Raw genomic sequence first — 23,852 nt, 5'->3', positions numbered from 1 at the left:
GGGGCGTGTTTACTACTTTTACTAGCTGGGCGTTCTGATGAGAAGTATCATCCACTTCTCTTCAGAACGCCCAGCTTCTGGCAGTGCAGACACAGCGTGTTCTCGAGAGATCACGCTGTGACGTCACTCACAGGTCCTGCATCGTGTCAGACGAGCGAGGACACATCGGCACCAGAGGCTACAGATGATTCTGCAGCAGCATCGGCGTTTGCAGGTAAGTCCATGTAGCTACTTACCTGCAAACGCTGATGCTGCTGCAGAATCATCTGTAGCCTCTGGTGCCGGTGTCCTCGCTCGTCTGACACGATGCAGGACCTGTGAGTGACGTCACAGCGTGATCTCTCGAGAACACACTGTGTGTCTGCACTGCCACAAGCTGGGCGTTCTGAAGAGAAGTGGATGATACTTCTCATCAGAGCGCCCAGCTAGTAAAAGAAGTAAACACGCCCCGATGTACGCACCTAATACACGCCCACTTGGACTTTTGCAAGCCTCATTTGCATAAATACAAAAATGGTCATAACTTGGCCAAAAATGCTCGTTTTTTAAAAATAAAAACGTTACTGTAATCTACATTGCAGCGCCGATCTGCAGCAATAGCAGATAGGGGTTGCAAAATATCCCCCCATCAGAGTAATTCCCCGCTCTCACCGAAAAAACAATAAAAGAATATTAAATTAAATTAAAAAAACGAAATATATACTAATTTTCCTGCTCCGCTTCTCTCTGGATCCCCTCAGGCTGCCACATCAGGCAGCCGCACATACAAGGTCCTGGCGCCGGGCAGCGCGAGGACGTTATAAGAAATGCTGCACACAAGGACTGGATACCGTGCGGCACGGATTATGCGTGCAAATCTGTCGTGTGTACATAGCAATAGTGTTTTGTGTTCAATTCTTTCATCTTTATACACTGCCGGGGTCAAGATAAAATATTGATACGTCTACAAATTTTTTACAGGATGTCCTTACTATTCCACATGACTGTAATTAAAAAGTCTATTTTAATCCACAGTCCAAAAACAGATAGTAAGTGTTGACATTGCCAAGCATCATATATGTTCTCAACATACAATGCTATTCTCTTCCCAGGATGACACAGAACCTTACTTCATTGGAATATTCTGCTTTGAAACTGGAATTAAGATCATTGCCTTGGGTTTCGCATTTCATAAAGGATCCTATCTACGCAATGGCTGGAACATGATGGACTTTGTAGTTGTTCTCACTGGGTAAGTGTCCAAAAAACATACTGTATACATAGTATTCATGTTCAGGATGTTATGGCTCATTGTCTACAATTATTTACCCAAATAGACCTCATGATACACAGACCTCTCCTCCTAATACAAAGACCTCTCCTCCTAATACAAAGACCTCTCCACCTAATACACAGACATCAGGATACATAGACCTCTCCTCCTAATACACAGACATCAGGACACACAGACCTCTCCTCCTAATACACAGACATCAGGACACACAGACCTCTCCTCCTAATACACAGACATCAGGACACACAGACCTCTCCTCCTAATACAAAGACCTCTCCTCTTAATACAAAGACCTCTCCACCTAATACACAGACATCAGGACACACAGACCTCTCCTCCTAATACACAGACATCAGGACACACAGACCTCTCCTCCTAATACACAGACATCGGGACACACAGACCTCTCCTCCTAATACACAGACATCAGTACACAGACCTCTCCTCCTAATACACAGACATCAGTACACACAGACCTCTCCTCCTAATACACAGACATCAGGACACACAGACCTCTCCTCCTCCTAATACACAGACATCAGTACACACAGACCTCTCCTCCTAATACACAGACATCAGGACACACAGACCTCTCCTCCTAATACACAGACATCAGGACACACAGACCTCTCCTCCTAATACACAGACATCAGGACACACAGACCTCTCCTCCTAATACACAGACATCAGTACACACAGACCTCTCCTCCTAATACACAGACATCAGGACACACAGACCTCTCCTCCTAATACACAGACATCAGGACACACAGACCTCTCCTCCTAATACACAGACATCAGTACACACAGACCTCTCCTCCTAATACACAGACATCAGGACACACAGACCTCTACTCCTAATACACAGACATCAGGACACACAGACCTCTCCTCCTAATACACAGACATCAGTACACACAGACCTCTCCTCCTAATACACAGACATCAGGACACACAGACCTCTCCTCCTAATACACAGACATCAGTACACACAGACCTCTCCTCCTAATACACAGACATCAGGACACACAGACCTCTCCTCCTAATACACAGACATCAGGACACACAGACCTCTCCTCCTAATACACAGACATCAGGACACAGACCTCTCCTCCTAATACACAGACATCAGTACACACAGACCTCTCCTCCTAATACACAGACATCAGGACACACAGACCTCTCCTCCTAATACACAGACATCAGGACACACAGACCTCTCCTCCTAATACACAGACATCAGTACACACAGACCTCTCCTCCTAATACCAAGACATCAGGACGCACAGACCTCTCCTCCTAATACACAGACATCAGTACACACAGACCTCTCCTCCTAATACACGGACATCAGGACACACAGACCTCTCCACCTAATACACAGACATCAGTACACACAGACCTCTCCTCCTAATACACGGACATCAGGACACACAGACCTCTCCTCCTAATACACAGACATCAGTACACACAGACCTCTCCTCCTAATACACAGACATCAGTACACACAGACCACTCCTCCTAATACACAGACATCAGTACACACAGACCTCTCCTCCTAATACACAGACATCAGTACACACAGACCACTCCTCCTAATACACAGACATCAGTACACACAGACCTCTCCTCCTAATACACAGACATCAGTACACACAGACCTCTCCTCCTAATACACAGACCTCTCCTCCTAATACACAGACATCAGTACACACAGACCTCTCCTCCTAATACACAGACATCAGGACACACAGACCTCTCCTCCTAATACACAGACATCAGGACACACAGACCTCTCCTCCTAATACACAGACATCAGTACACACAGACCTCTCCTCCTAATACACAGACATCAGGACACACAGACCTCTACTCCTAATACACAGACATCAGGACACACAGACCTCTCCTCCTAATACACAGACATCAGTACACACAGACCTCTCCTCCTAATACACAGACATCAGGACACACAGACCTCTCCTCCTAATACACAGACATCAGTACACACAGACCTCTCCTCCTAATACACAGACATCAGGACACACAGACCTCTCCTCCTAATACACAGACATCAGGACACACAGACCTCTCCTCCTAATACACAGACATCAGGACACAGACCTCTCCTCCTAATACACAGACATCAGTACACACAGACCTCTCCTCCTAATACACAGACATCAGGACACACAGACCTCTACTCCTAATACACAGACATCAGGACACACAGACCTCTCCTCCTAATACACAGACATCAGTACACACAGACCTCTCCTCCTAATACCAAGACATCAGGACACACAGACCTCTCCTCCTAATACACAGACATCAGTACACACAGACCTCTCCTCCTAATACACGGACATCAGGACACACAGACCTCTCCACCTAATACACAGACATCAGTACACACAGACCTCTCCTCCTAATACACGGACATCAGGACACACAGACCTCTCCTCCTAATACACAGACATCAGTACACACAGACCTCTCCTCCTAATACACAGACATCAGTACACACAGACCACTCCTCCTAATACACAGACATCAGTACACACAGACCTCTCCTCCTAATACACAGACATCAGTACACACAGACCACTCCTCCTAATACACAGACATCAGTACACACAGACCTCTCCTCCTAATACACAGACATCAGTACACACAGACCTCTCCTCCTAATACACAGACCTCTCCTCCTAATACACAGACATCAGTATACACAGACCTCTCCTCCTAATACACAGACATCAGTACACACAGACCTCTCCTCCTAATACACAGACATCAGGACACACAGACCTCTCCTCCTAATACACAGACATCAGTACACACAGACCTCTCCTCCTAATACACAGACATCAGGACACACAGACCTCTCCTCCTAATACACAGACATCAGTACACACAGACCTCTCCTCCTAATACACAGACATCAGGACACACAGACCTCTCCTCCTAATACACAGACATCAGTACACACAGACCTCTCCTCCTAATACACAGACATCAGTACACACAGACCTCTCCTCCTAATACACAGACCTCTCCTCCTAATACACAGACATCAGTATACACAGACCTCTCCTCCTAATACACAGACATCAGTACACACAGACCTCTCCTCCTAATACACGGACATCAGGACACACAGACCTCTCCACCTAATACACAGACATCAGGACACACATACCTCTCCTCCTAATACACAGACATCAGGACACACAGACCTCTCCACCTAATACACAGACATCAGTACACACAGACCTCTCCTCCTAATACACAGACATCAGGACACACAGACCTCTCCTCCTAATACACAGACATCAGGATACATAGACCTCTCCTCCTAATACAAAGACCTCTCCTCTTAATACAAAGACCTCTCCACCTAATACACAGATATCAGGACACACAGACCTCTCCTCCTAATACACAGACATCAGTACACACAGACCTCTCCTCCTAATACACAGACATCAGGACACACAGACCTCTACTCCTAATACACAGACATCAGGACACACAGACCTCTCCTCCTAATACACATACATCAGGACACACAGACCTCTCCTCCTAATACACAGACATCAGCACACACAGACCTCTCCTCCTAATACACAGACATCAGTACACACAGACCTCTCCTCCTAATACACAGAGATCAGTACACACAGACCTCTCCACCTAATACACAGACATCAGTACACACAGACCTCTCCTCCTAATACACAGACATCAGGACACACAGACCTCTCCTCCTAATACACAGACATCAGGATACATAGACCTCTCCTCCTAATACAAAGACCTCTCCTCTTAATACAAAGACCTCTCCACCTAATACACAGATATCAGGACACACAGACCTCTCCTCCTAATACACAGACATCAGTACACAGACCTCTCCTCCTAATACACAGACATCAGGACACACAGACCTCTCCTCCTAATACACAGACATCAGTACACGCAGACCTCTCCTCCTAATACACATACATCAGTACACGCAGACCTCTCCTCCTAATACACAGACATCAGTACACACAGACCTCTCCTCCTAATACACAGACATCAGTACACACAGACCTGTCCTCCTAATACACAGACATCAGTACACACAGACCTCTCCTCCTAATACACAGACATCAGTACGCACAGACCTCTCCTCCTAATACACAGACATCAGTACACACAGACCTCTCCTCCTAATACGCAGACAGCAGTACACACCGACCTCTCCTCCTAATACACAGACATCAGTACACACAGACCTTTCCTCCTAATACACAGACATCAGGACACACAGACCTCTCCTCCTAATACACAGACATCAGTACACACAGACCTCTCCTCCTAATACACAGACATCAGTACACACAGACCTCTCCTCCTAATACACAGACATCAGGACACACAGACCTCTACTCCTAATACACAGACATCAGTACACACCGACCTCTCCTCCTAATACACAGACATCAGTACACAGGGACCTCTACTCCTAATACACAGACATCAGGACACAGACCTCTCCTCCTAATACACAGACATCAGTACACACCGACCTCTCCTCCTAATACACAGACATCAGTACACACAGACCTCTCCTCCTAATACACAGACATCAGGACACACATACCTCTCCTCCTAATACACAGACATCAGGACACACAGACCTCTCCTCCTAATACACAGACATCAGTACACACAGACCTCTCCTCCTAATACACAGACATCAGGACACACAGACCTCTACTCCTAATACACAGACATCAGGACACACAGACCTCTCCTCCTAATACACAGACATCAGTACACACAGACCTCTCCTCCTAATACACAGACATCAGGACACACAGACCTCTCCTCCTAATACACAGACATCAGTACACACAGACCTCTCCTCCTAATACACAGACATCAGGACACACAGACCTCTCCTCCTAATACACAGACATCAGGACACACAGACCTCTCCTCCTAATACACAGACATCAGGACACACAGACCTCTCCTCCTAATACACAGACATCAGGACACAGACCTCTCCTCCTAATACACAGACATCAGTACACACAGACCTCTCCTCCTAATACACAGACATCAGGACACACAGACCTCTACTCCTAATACACAGACATCAGGACACACAGACCTCTCCTCCTAATACACAGACATCAGTACACACAGACCTCTCCTCCTAATACCAAGACATCAGGACACACAGACCTCTCCTCCTAATACACAGACATCAGTACACACAGACCTCTCCTCCTAATACACAGACATCAGGACACACATACCTCTCCTCCTAATACACAGACATCAGGACACACAGACCTCTCCTCCTAATACACAGACATCAGTACACACAGACCTCTCCTCCTAATACACAGACATCAGGACACACAGACCTCTCCTCCTAATACACAGACATCAGTACACACAGACCTCTCCTCCTAATACACAGACATCAGGACACACAGACCTCTCCTCCTAATACACAGACATCAGGACACACAGACCTCTCCTCCTAATACACAGACATCAGGACACACAGACCTCTCCTCCTAATACACAGACATCAGGACACAGACCTCTCCTCCTAATACACAGACATCAGGACACACAGACCTCTCCTCCTAATACACAGACATCAGGACACACATACCTCTCCTCCTAATACACAGACATCAGGACACACAGACCTCTCCTCCTAATACACAGACATCAGTACACACAGACCTCTCCTCCTAATACACAGACATCAGGACACACAGACCTCTCCTCCTAATACACAGACATCAGTACACACAGACCTCTCCTCCTAATACACAGACATCAGGACACACAGACCTCTCCTCCTAATACACAGACATCAGGACACACAGACCTCTCCTCCTAATACACATACATCAGGACACACAGACCTCTCCTCCTAATACACGGACATCAGGACACACAGACCTCTCCTCCTAATACACAGACATCAGTACACACAGACCTCTCCTCCTAATACACAGACATCAGTACACACAGACCACTCCTCCTAATACACAGACATCAGTACACACAGACCTCTCCTCCTAATACACAGACATCAGTACACACAGACCACTCCTCCTAATACACAGACATCAGTACACACAGACCTCTCCTCCTAATACACAGACATCAGTACACACAGACCTCTCCTCCTAATACACAGACCTCTCCTCCTAATACACAGACATCAGTATACACAGACCTCTCCTCCTAATACACAGACATCAGTACACACAGACCTCTCCTCCTAATACACAGACATCAGGACACACAGACCTCTCCTCCTAATACACAGACATCAGTACACACAGACCTCTCCTCCTAATACACAGACATCAGGACACACAGACCTCTCCTCCTAATACACAGACATCAGTACACACAGACCTCTCCTCCTAATACACAGACATCAGGACACACAGACCTCTCCTCCTAATACACAGACATCAGTACACACAGACCTCTCCTCCTAATACACAGACATCAGTACACACAGACCTCTCCTCCTAATACACAGACCTCTCCTCCTAATACACAGACATCAGTATACACAGACCTCTCCTCCTAATACACAGACATCAGTACACACAGACCTCTCCTCCTAATACACGGACATCAGGACACACAGACCTCTCCACCTAATACACAGACATCAGGACACACATACCTCTCCTCCTAATACACAGACATCAGGACACACAGACCTCTCCACCTAATACACAGACATCAGTACACACAGACCTCTCCTCCTAATACACAGACATCAGGACACACAGACCTCTCCTCCTAATACACAGACATCAGGATACATAGACCTCTCCTCCTAATACAAAGACCTCTCCTCTTAATACAAAGACCTCTCCACCTAATACACAGATATCAGGACACACAGACCTCTCCTCCTAATACACAGACATCAGTACACACAGACCTCTCCTCCTAATACACAGACATCAGGACACACAGACCTCTACTCCTAATACACAGACATCAGGACACACAGACCTCTCCTCCTAATACACATACATCAGGACACACAGACCTCTCCTCCTAATACACAGACATCAGCACACACAGACCTCTCCTCCTAATACACAGACATCAGTACACACAGACCTCTCCTCCTAATACACAGAGATCAGTACACACAGACCTCTCCACCTAATACACAGACATCAGTACACACAGACCTCTCCTCCTAATACACAGACATCAGGACACACAGACCTCTCCTCCTAATACACAGACATCAGGATACATAGACCTCTCCTCCTAATACAAAGACCTCTCCTCTTAATACAAAGACCTCTCCACCTAATACACAGATATCAGGACACACAGACCTCTCCTCCTAATACACAGACATCAGTACACAGACCTCTCCTCCTAATACACAGACATCAGGACACACAGACCTCTCCTCCTAATACACAGACATCAGTACACGCAGACCTCTCCTCCTAATACACATACATCAGTACACGCAGACCTCTCCTCCTAATACACAGACATCAGTACACACAGACCTCTCCTCCTAATACACAGACATCAGTACACACAGACCTGTCCTCCTAATACACAGACATCAGTACACACAGACCTCTCCTCCTAATACACAGACATCAGTACGCACAGACCTCTCCTCCTAATACACAGACATCAGTACACACAGACCTCTCCTCCTAATACGCAGACAGCAGTACACACCGACCTCTCCTCCTAATACACAGACATCAGTACACACAGACCTTTCCTCCTAATACACAGACATCAGGACACACAGACCTCTCCTCCTAATACACAGACATCAGTACACACAGACCTCTCCTCCTAATACACAGACATCAGTACACACAGACCTCTCCTCCTAATACACAGACATCAGGACACACAGACCTCTACTCCTAATACACAGACATCAGTACACACCGACCTCTCCTCCTAATACACAGACATCAGTACACAGGGACCTCTACTCCTAATACACAGACATCAGGACACAGACCTCTCCTCCTAATACACAGACATCAGTACACACCGACCTCTCCTCCTAATACACAGACATCAGTACACACAGACCTCTCCTCCTAATACACAGACATCAGGACACACATACCTCTCCTCCTAATACACAGACATCAGGACACACAGACCTCTCCTCCTAATACACAGACATCAGTACACACAGACCTCTCCTCCTAATACACAGACATCAGGACACACAGACCTCTACTCCTAATACACAGACATCAGGACACACAGACCTCTCCTCCTAATACACAGACATCAGTACACACAGACCTCTCCTCCTAATACACAGACATCAGGACACACAGACCTCTCCTCCTAATACACAGACATCAGTACACACAGACCTCTCCTCCTAATACACAGACATCAGGACACACAGACCTCTCCTCCTAATACACAGACATCAGGACACACAGACCTCTCCTCCTAATACACAGACATCAGGACACACAGACCTCTCCTCCTAATACACAGACATCAGGACACAGACCTCTCCTCCTAATACACAGACATCAGTACACACAGACCTCTCCTCCTAATACACAGACATCAGGACACACAGACCTCTACTCCTAATACACAGACATCAGGACACACAGACCTCTCCTCCTAATACACAGACATCAGTACACACAGACCTCTCCTCCTAATACCAAGACATCAGGACACACAGACCTCTCCTCCTAATACACAGACATCAGTACACACAGACCTCTCCTCCTAATACACAGACATCAGGACACACATACCTCTCCTCCTAATACACAGACATCAGGACACACAGACCTCTCCTCCTAATACACAGACATCAGTACACACAGACCTCTCCTCCTAATACACAGACATCAGGACACACAGACCTCTCCTCCTAATACACAGACATCAGTACACACAGACCTCTCCTCCTAATACACAGACATCAGGACACACAGACCTCTCCTCCTAATACACAGACATCAGGACACACAGACCTCTCCTCCTAATACACAGACATCAGGACACACAGACCTCTCCTCCTAATACACAGACATCAGGACACAGACCTCTCCTCCTAATACACAGACATCAGGACACACAGACCTCTCCTCCTAATACACAGACATCAGGACACACATACCTCTCCTCCTAATACACAGACATCAGGACACACAGACCTCTCCTCCTAATACACAGACATCAGTACACACAGACCTCTCCTCCTAATACACAGACATCAGGACACACAGACCTCTCCTCCTAATACACAGACATCAGTACACACAGACCTCTCCTCCTAATACACAGACATCAGGACACACAGACCTCTCCTCCTAATACACAGACATCAGGACACACAGACCTCTCCTCCTAATACACATACATCAGGACACACAGACCTCTCCTCCTAATACACAGACATCAGCACACACAGACCTCTCCTCCTAATACACAGACATCAGTACACACAGACCTCTCCTCCTAATACACAGAGATCAGTACACACAGACCTCTCCACCTAATACACAGACATCAGTACACACAGACCTCTCCTCCTAATACACAGACATCAGGACACACAGACCTCTCCTCCTAATACACAGACATCAGGATACATAGACCTCTCCTCCTAATACAAAGACCTCTCCTCTTAATACAAAGACCTCTCCACCTAATACACAGATATCAGGACACACAGACCTCTCCTCCTAATACACAGACATCAGTACACAGACCTCTCCTCCTAATACACAGACATCAGGACACACAGACCTCTCCTCCTAATACACAGACATCAGTACACGCAGACCTCTCCTCCTAATACACATACATCAGTACACGCAGACCTCTCCTCCTAATACACAGACATCAGTACACACAGACCTCTCCTCCTAATACACAGACATCAGTACACACAGACCTGTCCTCCTAATACACAGACATCAGTACACACAGACCTCTCCTCCTAATACACAGACATCAGTACGCACAGACCTCTCCTCCTAATACACAGACATCAGTACACACAGACCTCTCCTCCTAATACGCAGACAGCAGTACACACCGACCTCTCCTCCTAATACACAGACATCAGTACACACAGACCTTTCCTCCTAATACACAGACATCAGGACACACAGACCTCTCCTCCTAATACACAGACATCAGTACACACAGACCTCTCCTCCTAATACACAGACATCAGTACACACAGACCTCTCCTCCTAATACACAGACATCAGGACACACAGACCTCTACTCCTAATACACAGACATCAGTACACACCGACCTCTCCTCCTAATACACAGACATCAGTACACAGGGACCTCTACTCCTAATACACAGACATCAGGACACAGACCTCTCCTCCTAATACACAGACATCAGTACACACCGACCTCTCCTCCTAATACACAGACATCAGTACACACAGACCTCTCCTCCTAATACACAGACATCAGGACACACATACCTCTCCTCCTAATACACAGACATCAGGACACACAGACCTCTCCTCCTAATACACAGACATCAGTACACACAGACCTCTCCTCCTAATACACAGACATCAGGACACACAGACCTCTACTCCTAATACACAGACATCAGGACACACAGACCTCTCCTCCTAATACACAGACATCAGTACACACAGACCTCTCCTCCTAATACACAGACATCAGGACACACAGACCTCTCCTCCTAATACACAGACATCAGTACACACAGACCTCTCCTCCTAATACACAGACATCAGGACACACAGACCTCTCCTCCTAATACACAGACATCAGGACACACAGACCTCTCCTCCTAATACACAGACATCAGGACACACAGACCTCTCCTCCTAATACACAGACATCAGGACACAGACCTCTCCTCCTAATACACAGACATCAGTACACACAGACCTCTCCTCCTAATACACAGACATCAGGACACACAGACCTCTACTCCTAATACACAGACATCAGGACACACAGACCTCTCCTCCTAATACACAGACATCAGTACACACAGACCTCTCCTCCTAATACCAAGACATCAGGACACACAGACCTCTCCTCCTAATACACAGACATCAGTACACACAGACCTCTCCTCCTAATACACGGACATCAGGACACACAGACCTCTCCACCTAATACACAGACATCAGTACACACAGACCTCTCCTCCTAATACACGGACATCAGGACACACAGACCTCTCCTCCTAATACACAGACATCAGTACACAGACCTCTCCTCCTAATACACAGACATCAGTACACAGACCTCTCCTCCTAATACACAGACATCAGTACACAGACCTCTCCTCCTAATACACAGACATCAGGACACACAGACCTCTCCTCCTAATACACAGACATCAGCACACACAGACCTCTCCTCCTAATACAGACATCAGCACACAGACCTCTCCTCCTAATACACAGACATCAGTACACAGACCTCTCCTCCTAATACAGACATCAGCACACAGACCTCTCCTCCTAATACACAGACATCAGTACACACAGACCTCTCCTCCTAATACACAGACATCAGCACACACAGACCTCTCCTCCTAATACACAGACATCAGTACACACAGACCTCTCCTCCTAATACACAGACATCAGGACACACAGACCTCTCCTCCTAATACACAGACATCAGTACACACAGACCTCTCCTCCTAATACACAGACATCAGTACACACAGACCTCTCCTCCTAATACACAGACATCAGGACACACAGACCTCTCCTCCTAATACACAGACATCAGGACACACAGACCTCTCCTCCTAATACACATACATCAGGACACACAGACCTCTCCTCCTAATACACAGACCTCTCCTCCTAATACACAGACATCCTCAATATAGCAAACAACCTAAAAGCGAACCAGAAGGGACATGACCCTCAAAAAATAGTATATCAATAATATACAAGAGTACAAAAAATCTTTATTGAATATAGTACATAATCACATAATACAGGATAAAAAAGGAACCATGCATGGAAGAGTTAAACAGCAGGGTCAGATGGAACAGACCGTGAGTACACAGAGTCAACCATCCAAAAATGGCCAAAGCACACGCTAAAATAAATCCACAGGGGAGAAGATAAACGTGGGCACAGGATAACCAAGGCCCCACATATAATACAATGGCTGCCTAACTAGTAGACGATGATGAAAAAAAAATAAAAAAAAAATAATCATAATAAAAAGTTATAAGGGTCTTTTAGTATCTTTCAGCGAGTAGATAGAGTACAGCGGGGTCGGTCACATGACCAAGAGTCGTGTCATCATGAAGGAAGACTGTGCAGCTAGACATCCGGTCCCCCGGAAGTGCTATAAAAATATATTAAAATCTCATAATCAGCTCGACGGGGGACCGGAATGTATATTAGCAGTGTACTCACATACTGCAGAGACTACACTGCTAATACTTTTCAGTTCACCCATAACCCCTTTAAATGGTGACATTAAAAACTGCAACTGCAACTCGTCATGCAAAAAACACCCCTCATACAACTATGTCTACAGAAAAATAAAAACGTTAAGGCGGGGAGGAAAAAAAACAAATTAAAAAAAATTGCTGTGGCGCCAAATCTGGAAAATTGTGACTAATGACATGTAGAGATGATCAATATCAGGAACCTGATTCTGATGGAGTGGTAGCGATCACCGCCAGGTGTTAACCCTCCCATCACCACAGGATCTGCTCACGTCCTATACGTTATTCTGGAGCCCTGCCAGTCTTCGTCTCGTGTTTTGTCTTGCCACATTAGCGGATCACAGTACATTTCTGCAGCACTGTAACTAGTTCAGGCTTTAAATAACTGTCCCCATTGTCTTGTCCCGGCTGTGGCATTCTGGGAAGTCAGTGCACCTGGGAATACGTCCTATCTCTTTCCTTACAGCTGCTAGATTTGACTTTTCTTATTGTATCGGCGGATGATGAACTCAATACGGGTTTTATCAAACATGCCACCGGCTTTTCATCTATGTCTATTAACTCAGGGTAGAGGAAGGGTGGTGATTCTATGTAAATCATGGAGACATAAAAATTGAGTAAATGTTGTGAGCTGTATGTCATATTCTATGAAAATATGTCCCGTCTTCAAGACATTTTATAAATTAAGTTATGTAATTCAAAATCTGACAATGGTGTAAAGTAGGAGCTTGTAGGGATTCAGGCAGACTTTTATTTCTCCTTCACGGAGATACAGGAACTGCATAAAACAGATCTAGCGGCACTTCTGATCTGAGAACACGGCTGATAACCACATATGGGGGGCTTCTTGTAGCCAGGGTCTTCTTTGAAGCTTTTTGTTATAGAGCGCTCCAAATCCCCTGCATAGATATAGCTTTAAATAAAAAAAAATTAGCAGGCAGCAGGCACCACTAGGGGGAGCTAAGTGCATACTGTTTATAGATTGCTATGTAAATGTTTGAAAGTGTTTTTTGCTTTTAATAAAGATGTGTATTAGTGTTTGTTAATAAACTTTGTAAATACATTTTATTAAAAATTCTTTTGACTTTTTAAGATACAGCTGCTCTGTATTCTCTATACAGAGCAGCTGTATGTAGCGCTATTCACTGAATCCGTCAGTCCTGCGGACCTGGGGGGTTCAGTGACAGCGGGTCCTGCGTGTCTGTGACACGCAGGATCCACCTGTTAGGCCCCCTGCACAGGGCCGTAGCTGTGTGTACGGTCCGTGATTACGGTACAGACGGGCCGCGGCCTGTCACCCACATTTGCGGGCCGTGCTTACATTATAAAGTAACATTATAAAGAGCACAGTCCGTAAATGCAAGAAATAGGACATTTACCCGTAAATATACGGGAAGGTGTCCGTGCGCCATAGAAATGAATGGATCAGATGTGATAGATTACTGCATGTCAGAGACACCCAGGACCCGCTGTCACTGAACCCGTCAGTGACGGATTCAGTGAATAGCGCTAGATACAGCTGCTCTGTATAGGGTCTACAGAGCAGCTGTATCTTAAGTAAAAATAATTTTTAATAAAATATTTTTACAAAGTTTATTAGCAGACACTAATACACATCTTTATTAAAAAAAACTAGAAAAAACACATAAACATTTACAGAGCCTTTAATAATAACACAAGTATGCATTAAGCTAAAGTTTGGGCCATGAAAAATGGTCCGCGTGTCGGCCGCATTTCCCAGCCCGACCACGGTACAGGTGAACGGGACTCCTGGCATCATAGACATTTTATGATGCTAAGAGTCTCTGCCTCCCCGCGGAACTGCTGTTCCGTAATGTATCATTTTGTCCAGTACAGAACAGCAGTTCCATGGGGAGGCAGGGACTCTTAGCATCATAAAATGTCTATGATGTCAGGAGTCCCGTTCACCGCAGTCGGGCCGGGAAATGCAGCCGACCCACGGCCCCGTTTTTCACGGCCCGAACTCCGTCGTGTGTAAGAGGTGTTAAGCTCCCTCTAGCGGCGACTGCAGGCAGCTGGCAATTTATAACTATGGGAGAATATATCGACCTTTCTAAGTCTGTTTTCTGGCGTAAAAAGTCGCAAAGGAGCCCCAAAAAAGTTTGCCATTTTTATGCTGCCCTCGCCCCTTTTGCAAAAAGTGGGTATGGTTTCACAAAAGGTGGCGGGGTCACAGTGGCCCCAAAAATGTATTATAATTTACACCAGATCTGCGACGGAGGCCCCTGATGGAGCCACCAACACAGATGTGAACGAGGCCTTACTCCAGCGGAAGAGATAGTTAAGACCGGCGTAAATCTGCTCCTATATCCGGGGGGGGGGGGGGGATTTGGAGCTCTGTATCAGAAAAATAAAGTTCTGACTGCTATAAAGATGGTACAGAATTAATCAGCACAGAATGTCAACTAGTTTTTATGAGGACCATAGATATAATTATTTATTTTGTTAATTTTTAACGAACTTCTAAAGAAATTACCTTTAAGTTTTCAGAGACTTCTGAAGAGCAAATCTGGTTATTCAGGATAGGGGATTTATAACTGTATAAATAAAGCAGAATTACTATGTGGGAGTCTGAGTAATCTCATCCCTGTAGAAGATGTAGTATCAACCAAAACGGGTGTCCCCATCTTTCCCATAAATAGATAAAGCCAAGGAATAGCTCAACAGAATATTTAATAATTTGGGAAAAGAAGATTCTGTTACATTGTGGAACATTTAGCAAGGTGCACATACACTACCGTTCAAAAGTTTGGGGTCACCCAGACAATTTTGTGTTTTCCATGAAAACTCACTTATATTTATCAAATGAGTTGCAAAATGACTAGAAAATATAGTCAAGACATTGACAAGGTTAGAAATAATGATTTTTATTTGAAATAATAATTTTCTCCTTCAGACTTTGCTTTGGTCTTGGAATGCTCCATTTGCAGCAATTCCAGCATTGCAGACCTTTGGCATTCTAGCTGTTAATTTGCTGAGGTAATCAGGAGAAATTTCACCCCATGCTTCCAGAAGCCCCCCCCCACAAGTTGGATTGGCTTGAGGGGCACTTCTTGCGTACCATACGGTCAAGCTGCTCCCACAACAGCTCTATGGGGTTGACATCTGGTGACTGCGTTGACATCTGGTTACAGATAGAATACCAGCGGCCTGCTTCTTCCCTAAATAGTTCTTGCATAATTTGGAGGTGTGCTTTGGGTCATTGTCCTGTTGTAGGATGAAATTGGCTCCAATCAAGCGCTGTCCACAGGGTATGGTATGGCGTTGCAAAATGGAGTGATAGCCTTCCTTATTAAAAATCCCTTTTACCTTGTACAAATCTCCCACTTTACCAGCACCAAAGCAACCCCAGACCATCACATTACCTCCACCATGCTTGACAGATGGCGTCAGGCACTCTTCCAGCATCTTTTCAGTTGTTCTGCGTCTCACAAATGTTCTTCTGTGTGATCCAAACACCTCAAACTTCGATTCGTCTTTCCATAACACTTTTTTCCAATCTTCCTCTGTCCAATGTCTGTGTGCTTTTGCCCATATTAATCTTTTCCTTTTATTAGCCAGTCTCAGATATGGCTTTTTCTTTGCCACTCTGCCCTGAAGGCCAGCATCCCGGAGTCGCCTCTTCACTGTAGACGTTGACACTGGCGTTTTGTGGGTACTATTTAATGAAGCTGCCAGTTTCGACCACTTCTCTTTCTACTCTGGTTAGAGCCTGTGTGTGCTGTCCTCTGAAGGGAGTAGTACACACCGTTGTAGGAAATCTTCAGTTTCTTGGCAATTTCTCGCATGGAATAGCCTTAATTTCTAAGAACAAGAATAGACTGTCGAGTTTCACATGAAAGCTCTCTTTTTCTAGCCATTTTGAGAGTTTAATCGAACCCACAAATGTAATGCTCCAGATTCTCAACTAGCTCAAAGGAAGGTCAGTTTTATAGCTCCTCTAAACAGCAAAACTGTTTACAGCGGTGCTAACATAATTGCACAAGGGTTTTCAAGTGTTTTCTAATCATCCATTAGCCTTCTAACACAGTTAGCAAACACAATGTACCATTAGAACACTGGAGTGATGGTTGCTGGAAATGGGCCTCTATACACCTATGTAGATATTGCATTAAAAACCAGACGTTTGCAGCTAGAATAGTCATTTAGCACATTAACAATGTATAGAGTGTATTTCTGATTAATTTAATGTTATCTTCATTGAAAAAAACTGTGCTTTTCTTTAAAAAATAAGGAAATTTCTAAGTGACCCTAAACTTTTGAACGGTAGTGTATACCCCTCAGGTTCACTTTATTAGGACTATCCACAGGACCCCCACCGATTGTGAGAATGTGGGTCCCATACCTCCTTTTTGCCTGCGCTCTGCCACTCCATTCAAACACTATGGGAGTGATGGAAGCGGCCGAGTACAGTGCTCGGTTGTTTTCTACAGTCTCATAGACATTGACTGGAGCAGCGAGCGCCTGCACGACCGCCGCTCCATTCAATGTCCTCCTTACTGTGGGGGCTTCAGTGCAGAGCAATAGGAGGTTCGGAAACCACCATTCTCGTTATTGTTTGGGGTACCAGCACTGGGGCCACCCAGTGATCAGACAATTATCACCTATCCTTTCAGGCATTATATTCAAATGACCAATGGAACAGGCGTAACTTAAAGCACATTGGCCCCAATTCAAGATCTGCAACAAGTATGTATCATTTATAATACAGGTGTTTTCTTATGTGCCGGAGGGTCCTTTGGGCCTTCTTACGCATCGGGCTCCAGGTGGAACTGCTACCTTTACACCCCCTATAGTTACGCCCCTTGAACAACCTCCTTCATAATTCATGTAGTATGTTGCTGTAAAAAAAATTACAGACATGTTACATGAATTATGTAGGAAGTTGGTCAAGGGGTGTAGCTATAGGGGGTGTAAAGGTAGCAGTTCCATCTGGAGCCTGGTGCCTGAGGGGCCCAAAGGCCCCTCTGGCACATAAGAAGACACCTGTATTATAAATGACACATGTTACGTGGGGGCCTTGTTGATTTTGTGCATAAAGGTTTGTAGGTATGAATCTTCAGATCCCGTCATTTACCCTCACCATAGGCAGAAGGTCCTGGGTAATAATGGGGAGTACTCATTATCTCGTCAAGTACTTGGTCTTAGAGAGTTGCTGGTTCCCTTACAGATTACCACTGATCCCTGGGGGTCCCAGCAGCAGGACACTTTGTGATCAGTTTGTTATTAAGGGACCGTTCTAGCAAAATGAGACTGTCCAAAGCAAACAACCCCTTTATATATTAGATTAACCATCGAACTGAGGTACATTGAGATATTATTTATTGTACTAGGGCCTATTATATGTTAAAGGGGTTGTCCAGGCACGGACAACTGATGAGCTGACCACAGGATAGCTCATCAGTATACGATCGTGGGGGTCCGTGACCCCGCATCCATCAGCTGCTTCGGCTGACTCCGGATGTTCATGCTGGAAGCAGATGGCTCCGGTCACAGAATAGCGGCCGAGCTGCTCAAGTGAATAGGAACAGAATTGCAGTTCTGCAGCACGGCCGCTCTTCAGTAGTTGGACTCATCCGCTTCCGGCTCCGAATACTGCATACCCTGCATAGCATCTGGCACCCGGAGGCAGCCGTAACAACTAATCGGTGCGGGGTCCGGGTGTTCGACCCCCACTGATCATATACTAATGTCCTATCCTGTGGATAGGTCAACAGATGTCCATGCCTGGACAACTCCTTTAATTTATTCCTCAAAACAGTTATCTGTGTCTCAAAACAATGATTTCGTTAAAAAAAAACGTTACTTTATGTCACACAAAGGGATAATTACCATTGACACAGATGATTGGTAGAAACATTTGGTGTTGGCATTCTCCGCCAAATAATATGTCTGATTATTGGCCAACGTACCCTAAATCTTCCATCAACGACTTTGGTGTCTTTGGCAAAATTGATCTAAAAATGTGTGCGTTTCACAAAACACCGCCAGGCATTTGCGCTTTTGTAAATGACCTATTTCGGAGGGCAGACTGCTTCCCATAAATTAACTATCGATTGCACATGATCTAACTAATATATAACCAACGGCTTGTCGTCAGAGCATATTGTAACCACATACAGATGGTTGATTTCTACATTTCCCTTTATTTTTTCTTGGACTGCGCTGATGTTAAATGTGCTTCTCCCCCTTTAAATGGGATGAGCGTAAGGAAACCGCAGACACCTCTTTGGGGTATCTGTCTGACATCCTAAGTCATTCATAAAACCTGCATGTCTCCACCCGCCCCTGTCCCCCGCGCTTGCTGAGGAGATTGGAGGATGGTAGAGAGCATTCTGTTCCCAGCAAGATGGTATCAATGAACGGTGGTTTGTCGCCAAGGTAACAAGACGAAAGGTAGTCGTGGAAACCGTGTGAATGAGGCATGGCCAGTTGCCATGGAAACCTGCTGAATGGGGATAGACCCAGTGCTGCTTGACACCTCCACCCCTCCCCAAAAATATTACCATAAATCCATAATTTATGGATTTCAGGATAGGATATTAATAGTGCCGGGAAAAGGACTTTCCTCCAGCAGCGGGTATCAGAAGACAGCAGTAACCTTTATAGGATGACAGTGGGGTGAGGGACATGGGCACAATGATATACCGTATACCAGACATGTATAAGGGCTCCAGGGGGAGAGATATTGTTACCTACAGTATATGTGACCACATTCTGCAGAAACTGTAGTGCCCACCATGGAAGTAATGAGAAACCATAGAGCCCTCATGGCAAAAAGATGGTGGCTCCATCAACACAAGAAAGACTTCAGATTATTTTGGTTTCCACTCTGTCCCATGTCTTTTCTTCCTATCATTCGCTGCTTCTCACCTCTGAGCGGGGATGGTCCCGCTTAGTTGCTGGGCCCCATAGAAACTGCTATGTCTGCTACCTTGGTAGTTACGCCCATGGTGCCCACAGAGGTACTGTCAATATGCCAATAGCCAAAGAGGCAGTGAGTGTGAATGACTTGCGCCATCGGTGTGGTTGTGTTCAGTGCTGATGTGAATGTCTAGTTTAGATGTTGCCAGTGTTTTATGGATGGAGATGTCCGAGAAGACCCTGGGATGTTGCTACCTGGACTTTACACAGACCTCAGTTTTATTGACCCCTTGCTTAAAGTGAATGTCTTTTATTTTATCTAAATCCAAGAAATAGCCTATTAACCCACCATGACATAAATGTGAATCATGGCGCGAGGAGAGAAGTATGGAGCAGGCTCAGGAGCTGACACTCTGCTCTAGCGGCCGTAATCAGAGATAACTCCGATCCCTGCCGTTTGACCACTTAGAGATAGTGGTCAATAGCGATCGCTGCATCTAAGCAGTAAGACGGGGGAGGGCTCCCTCTGTCATCCAATTATCCCCTCTCAAATGCGTGGCCTTTTAAAAATCGAGGCAAAATGGAGCGTTTTTACCGTGAATCGTGGCAAAACCACATTTTGACAGCGGCGTGTGAACTTAGCCTTAAAAGTACAAAAAATCCCACTTTTTCAAACTTGTTACATTTTAAAATGTAACCAATTGATAAACATAATTGGTATCTCCGCTTGAACTATTAAAACATAAGGGCTTATTCAGACGAACGGGATATACGTCTGTGCAACGCGCGTGATTTTCACTCGCGTCGCACGGACCTATATTAGTGCAGACAGGTGCGTGATTTTTACGCAGCGTGAGTCCGCTGCGAAAAACTCACGACATCTCCGTTCTTTGTGCGTATTTCGCGCATCACGCACCCATTGATGTCAATGAGTGCGTGAAAATCACGCGCAGCACACGGAAGCACTTACGTGGGACGAGCGTGATTCGCGAAACAGCAGTGATAAAGTATGAATGAAAACAGAAAAGCACCACGTGCTTTTCTGTTTACAAACATACAAACGGAGTGTCATAATGATGGCGGCTGCGTGAAAATCACGGTGTCACCCGTATTCCACCCGTATTTACGGGCACGTTTTTGCTGCAAAATTGCACTGCAGTAATCGGCAGCCCTTCTCTCTATCACTGCAGGATAGAGAGAAGGGACAGCCCTTTCCGTAATAAAAGTAAAAAAAATTCATACTTACCCGGCCGTTGTCTTGGTGACGCGTCCCTCTCTTGACATCCAGTACGACCTCCCTGGATGACGCGGCAGTCCATGTGACCGCTGCAGCCAGTGATTGGCCTGTGATTGGCTGCAGTGGTCACATGGGCTGAAACGTCATCCCGGGAGGCCGGACTGGAGGAAGAAGCAGGGAGTTCTGGGTAAGTATGAACGTCTTTTTTTTCTTACAACTTTATCTATATTGTGATCGGTAGCCACTGTCCAGGGTGCTGAAACAGTTACTGCCGATCGTTTAACTCTTTCAACACCCTGGACAGTGACTATACACGGACGTCGCCTAGCAACGCTCCCGTAATTACGGGTGCACACACGTAGTCACCCGTAATTACGGGAGCCCCATAGACTTCTATGGGCCTGCCCGTGCCGTAATTATGGCCTAAAATAGGACATGTTCTATATTTTTCAACGTCACGGGCACCTTCCCTTCAGAAGTCTATGGGCCCGTAATTACGGGCTGTTATTACGGCCCGTGATTACGGGCGTTTTTATGTTCGTGTGCATGAGGCCTAAGCCAGCATGGTGCACTACACGTAACCGTGTGACTGGCACCATATAGAAGCATTAAACCCCCACTTACATCACGTTTATGTCTTCCATTGGAGGTATACGTCAGACTCCCCAAATATACCTCTGACGGAAGGCTGCAAACTATCCGACAGTATAGGAATAGAGCAGTGGGATACGTCGCCATAACCACCCAGGCAGAGCGCTACCTAAAGTTCTGTGCCCGGGAAAGCTCCTGACGTCACTGTCCATATATAAACAGTGATGTCCGGAAATACAATGCCAGAGTACCCGGCCAGAGCGTCTGGCTGGGGACTCCAGCCCTGGGGAAGCTCCTGACGTCACTGTCCATATATAAACAGTGATGTCCGGAAATACAATGCCAGAGTACCCGGCCAGAGCGTCTGGCTGGGGACTCCAGCCCTGGGGAAGCTCCTGACGTCACTGTCCATATATAAACAGTGATGTCCGGAAATACAATGCCAGAGTACCCGGCCAGAGCGTCTGGCTGGGGACTCCAGCCCTGGGGAAGCTCCTGACGTCACTGTCCATATATAAACAGTGATGTCCGGAAATACAATGCCAGAGTACCCGGCCAGAGCGTCTGGCTGGGGACTCCAGCCCTGGGGAAGCTCCTGACGTCACTGTCCATATATAAACAGTGATGTCCGGAAATACAATGCCAGAGTACCCGGCCAGAGCGTCTGGCTGGGGACTCCAGCCCTGGGGAAGCTCCTGACATCACTGTCTATATATGACTGATGCCATACAGTGGCTTCCATGTTGAAAAAAACGTATGCCATGCATTATACTTTTTTTTGCCGGATCCCTCAGTATGGAATAGCAAACTCTACTATGTTATTACATCCTTAAAAAAGGAGCCCGATGGAGGCCAATAGGACAATCATTTGGTCTCCGTCAGGCTATTGGAGCCCTATGGACACATTTATTGTGTATGGTGGGAGATTTTCCGACATACACGATAAATGTAAGGCACAGATGTGATTTGAAGAGGGCCTTATCTGTGCACAATTACAATACTAAGCAGCCACCCCCTTATAGATGATAGGCTTGTGAGTGGATGCTCGTCAGTAGTTTACACCTGTGCTACCTCCCACTATAGCATTGCGGCTTGTTTGCATGCTGCTGGGAATTTGTTTTAGCCTGCCCATGTATCAGTAAGGGTATATTCACACTGTGCAGTTTTAGTGCAGTTGTTTTGTTGCAGTTTTAGAAGCCACAACCAGGAGTGAATTCAAAAGAGGAAAAGTAGAATCTTCCCTATATACTTCTCTTCCATTTACGACCCACTCTTGGTTGTGGCTCCAAAAAATGCATCAGAAAACTTCATCAAAACTGCACTGTGTGAATATATACTATAGGCTG

The 23,852-nt window shown here is 45.8% G+C and overlaps 1 protein-coding gene across 7 annotated transcripts in view; it reads left to right on the top strand.

Moving 5' to 3' along the window:
• Positions 1-23,852, top strand: part of CACNA1A (calcium voltage-gated channel subunit alpha1 A) — a 267,076-nt gene that overhangs the window by 76,109 nt on the left and 167,115 nt on the right. For all 7 annotated transcript variants that reach the window (XM_075859128.1, XM_075859126.1, XM_075859122.1 and 4 more), the window contains exon 3: positions 1,092-1,231. In XM_075859128.1, the coding sequence (XP_075715243.1) occupies positions 1,092-1,231 (140 nt within the window). The remainder of the gene's footprint in view (positions 1-1,091; positions 1,232-23,852) is intronic.

The sequence above is a fragment of the Rhinoderma darwinii genome, chromosome 3, assembly GCF_050947455.1.
Source record: "Rhinoderma darwinii isolate aRhiDar2 chromosome 3, aRhiDar2.hap1, whole genome shotgun sequence".
Lineage (NCBI taxonomy): Eukaryota > Metazoa > Chordata > Amphibia > Anura > Rhinodermatidae > Rhinoderma > Rhinoderma darwinii.
The sequence above is the reverse complement of the archived record's forward strand: the minus strand, read 5'-3'. Positions and strand labels throughout refer to the sequence as shown.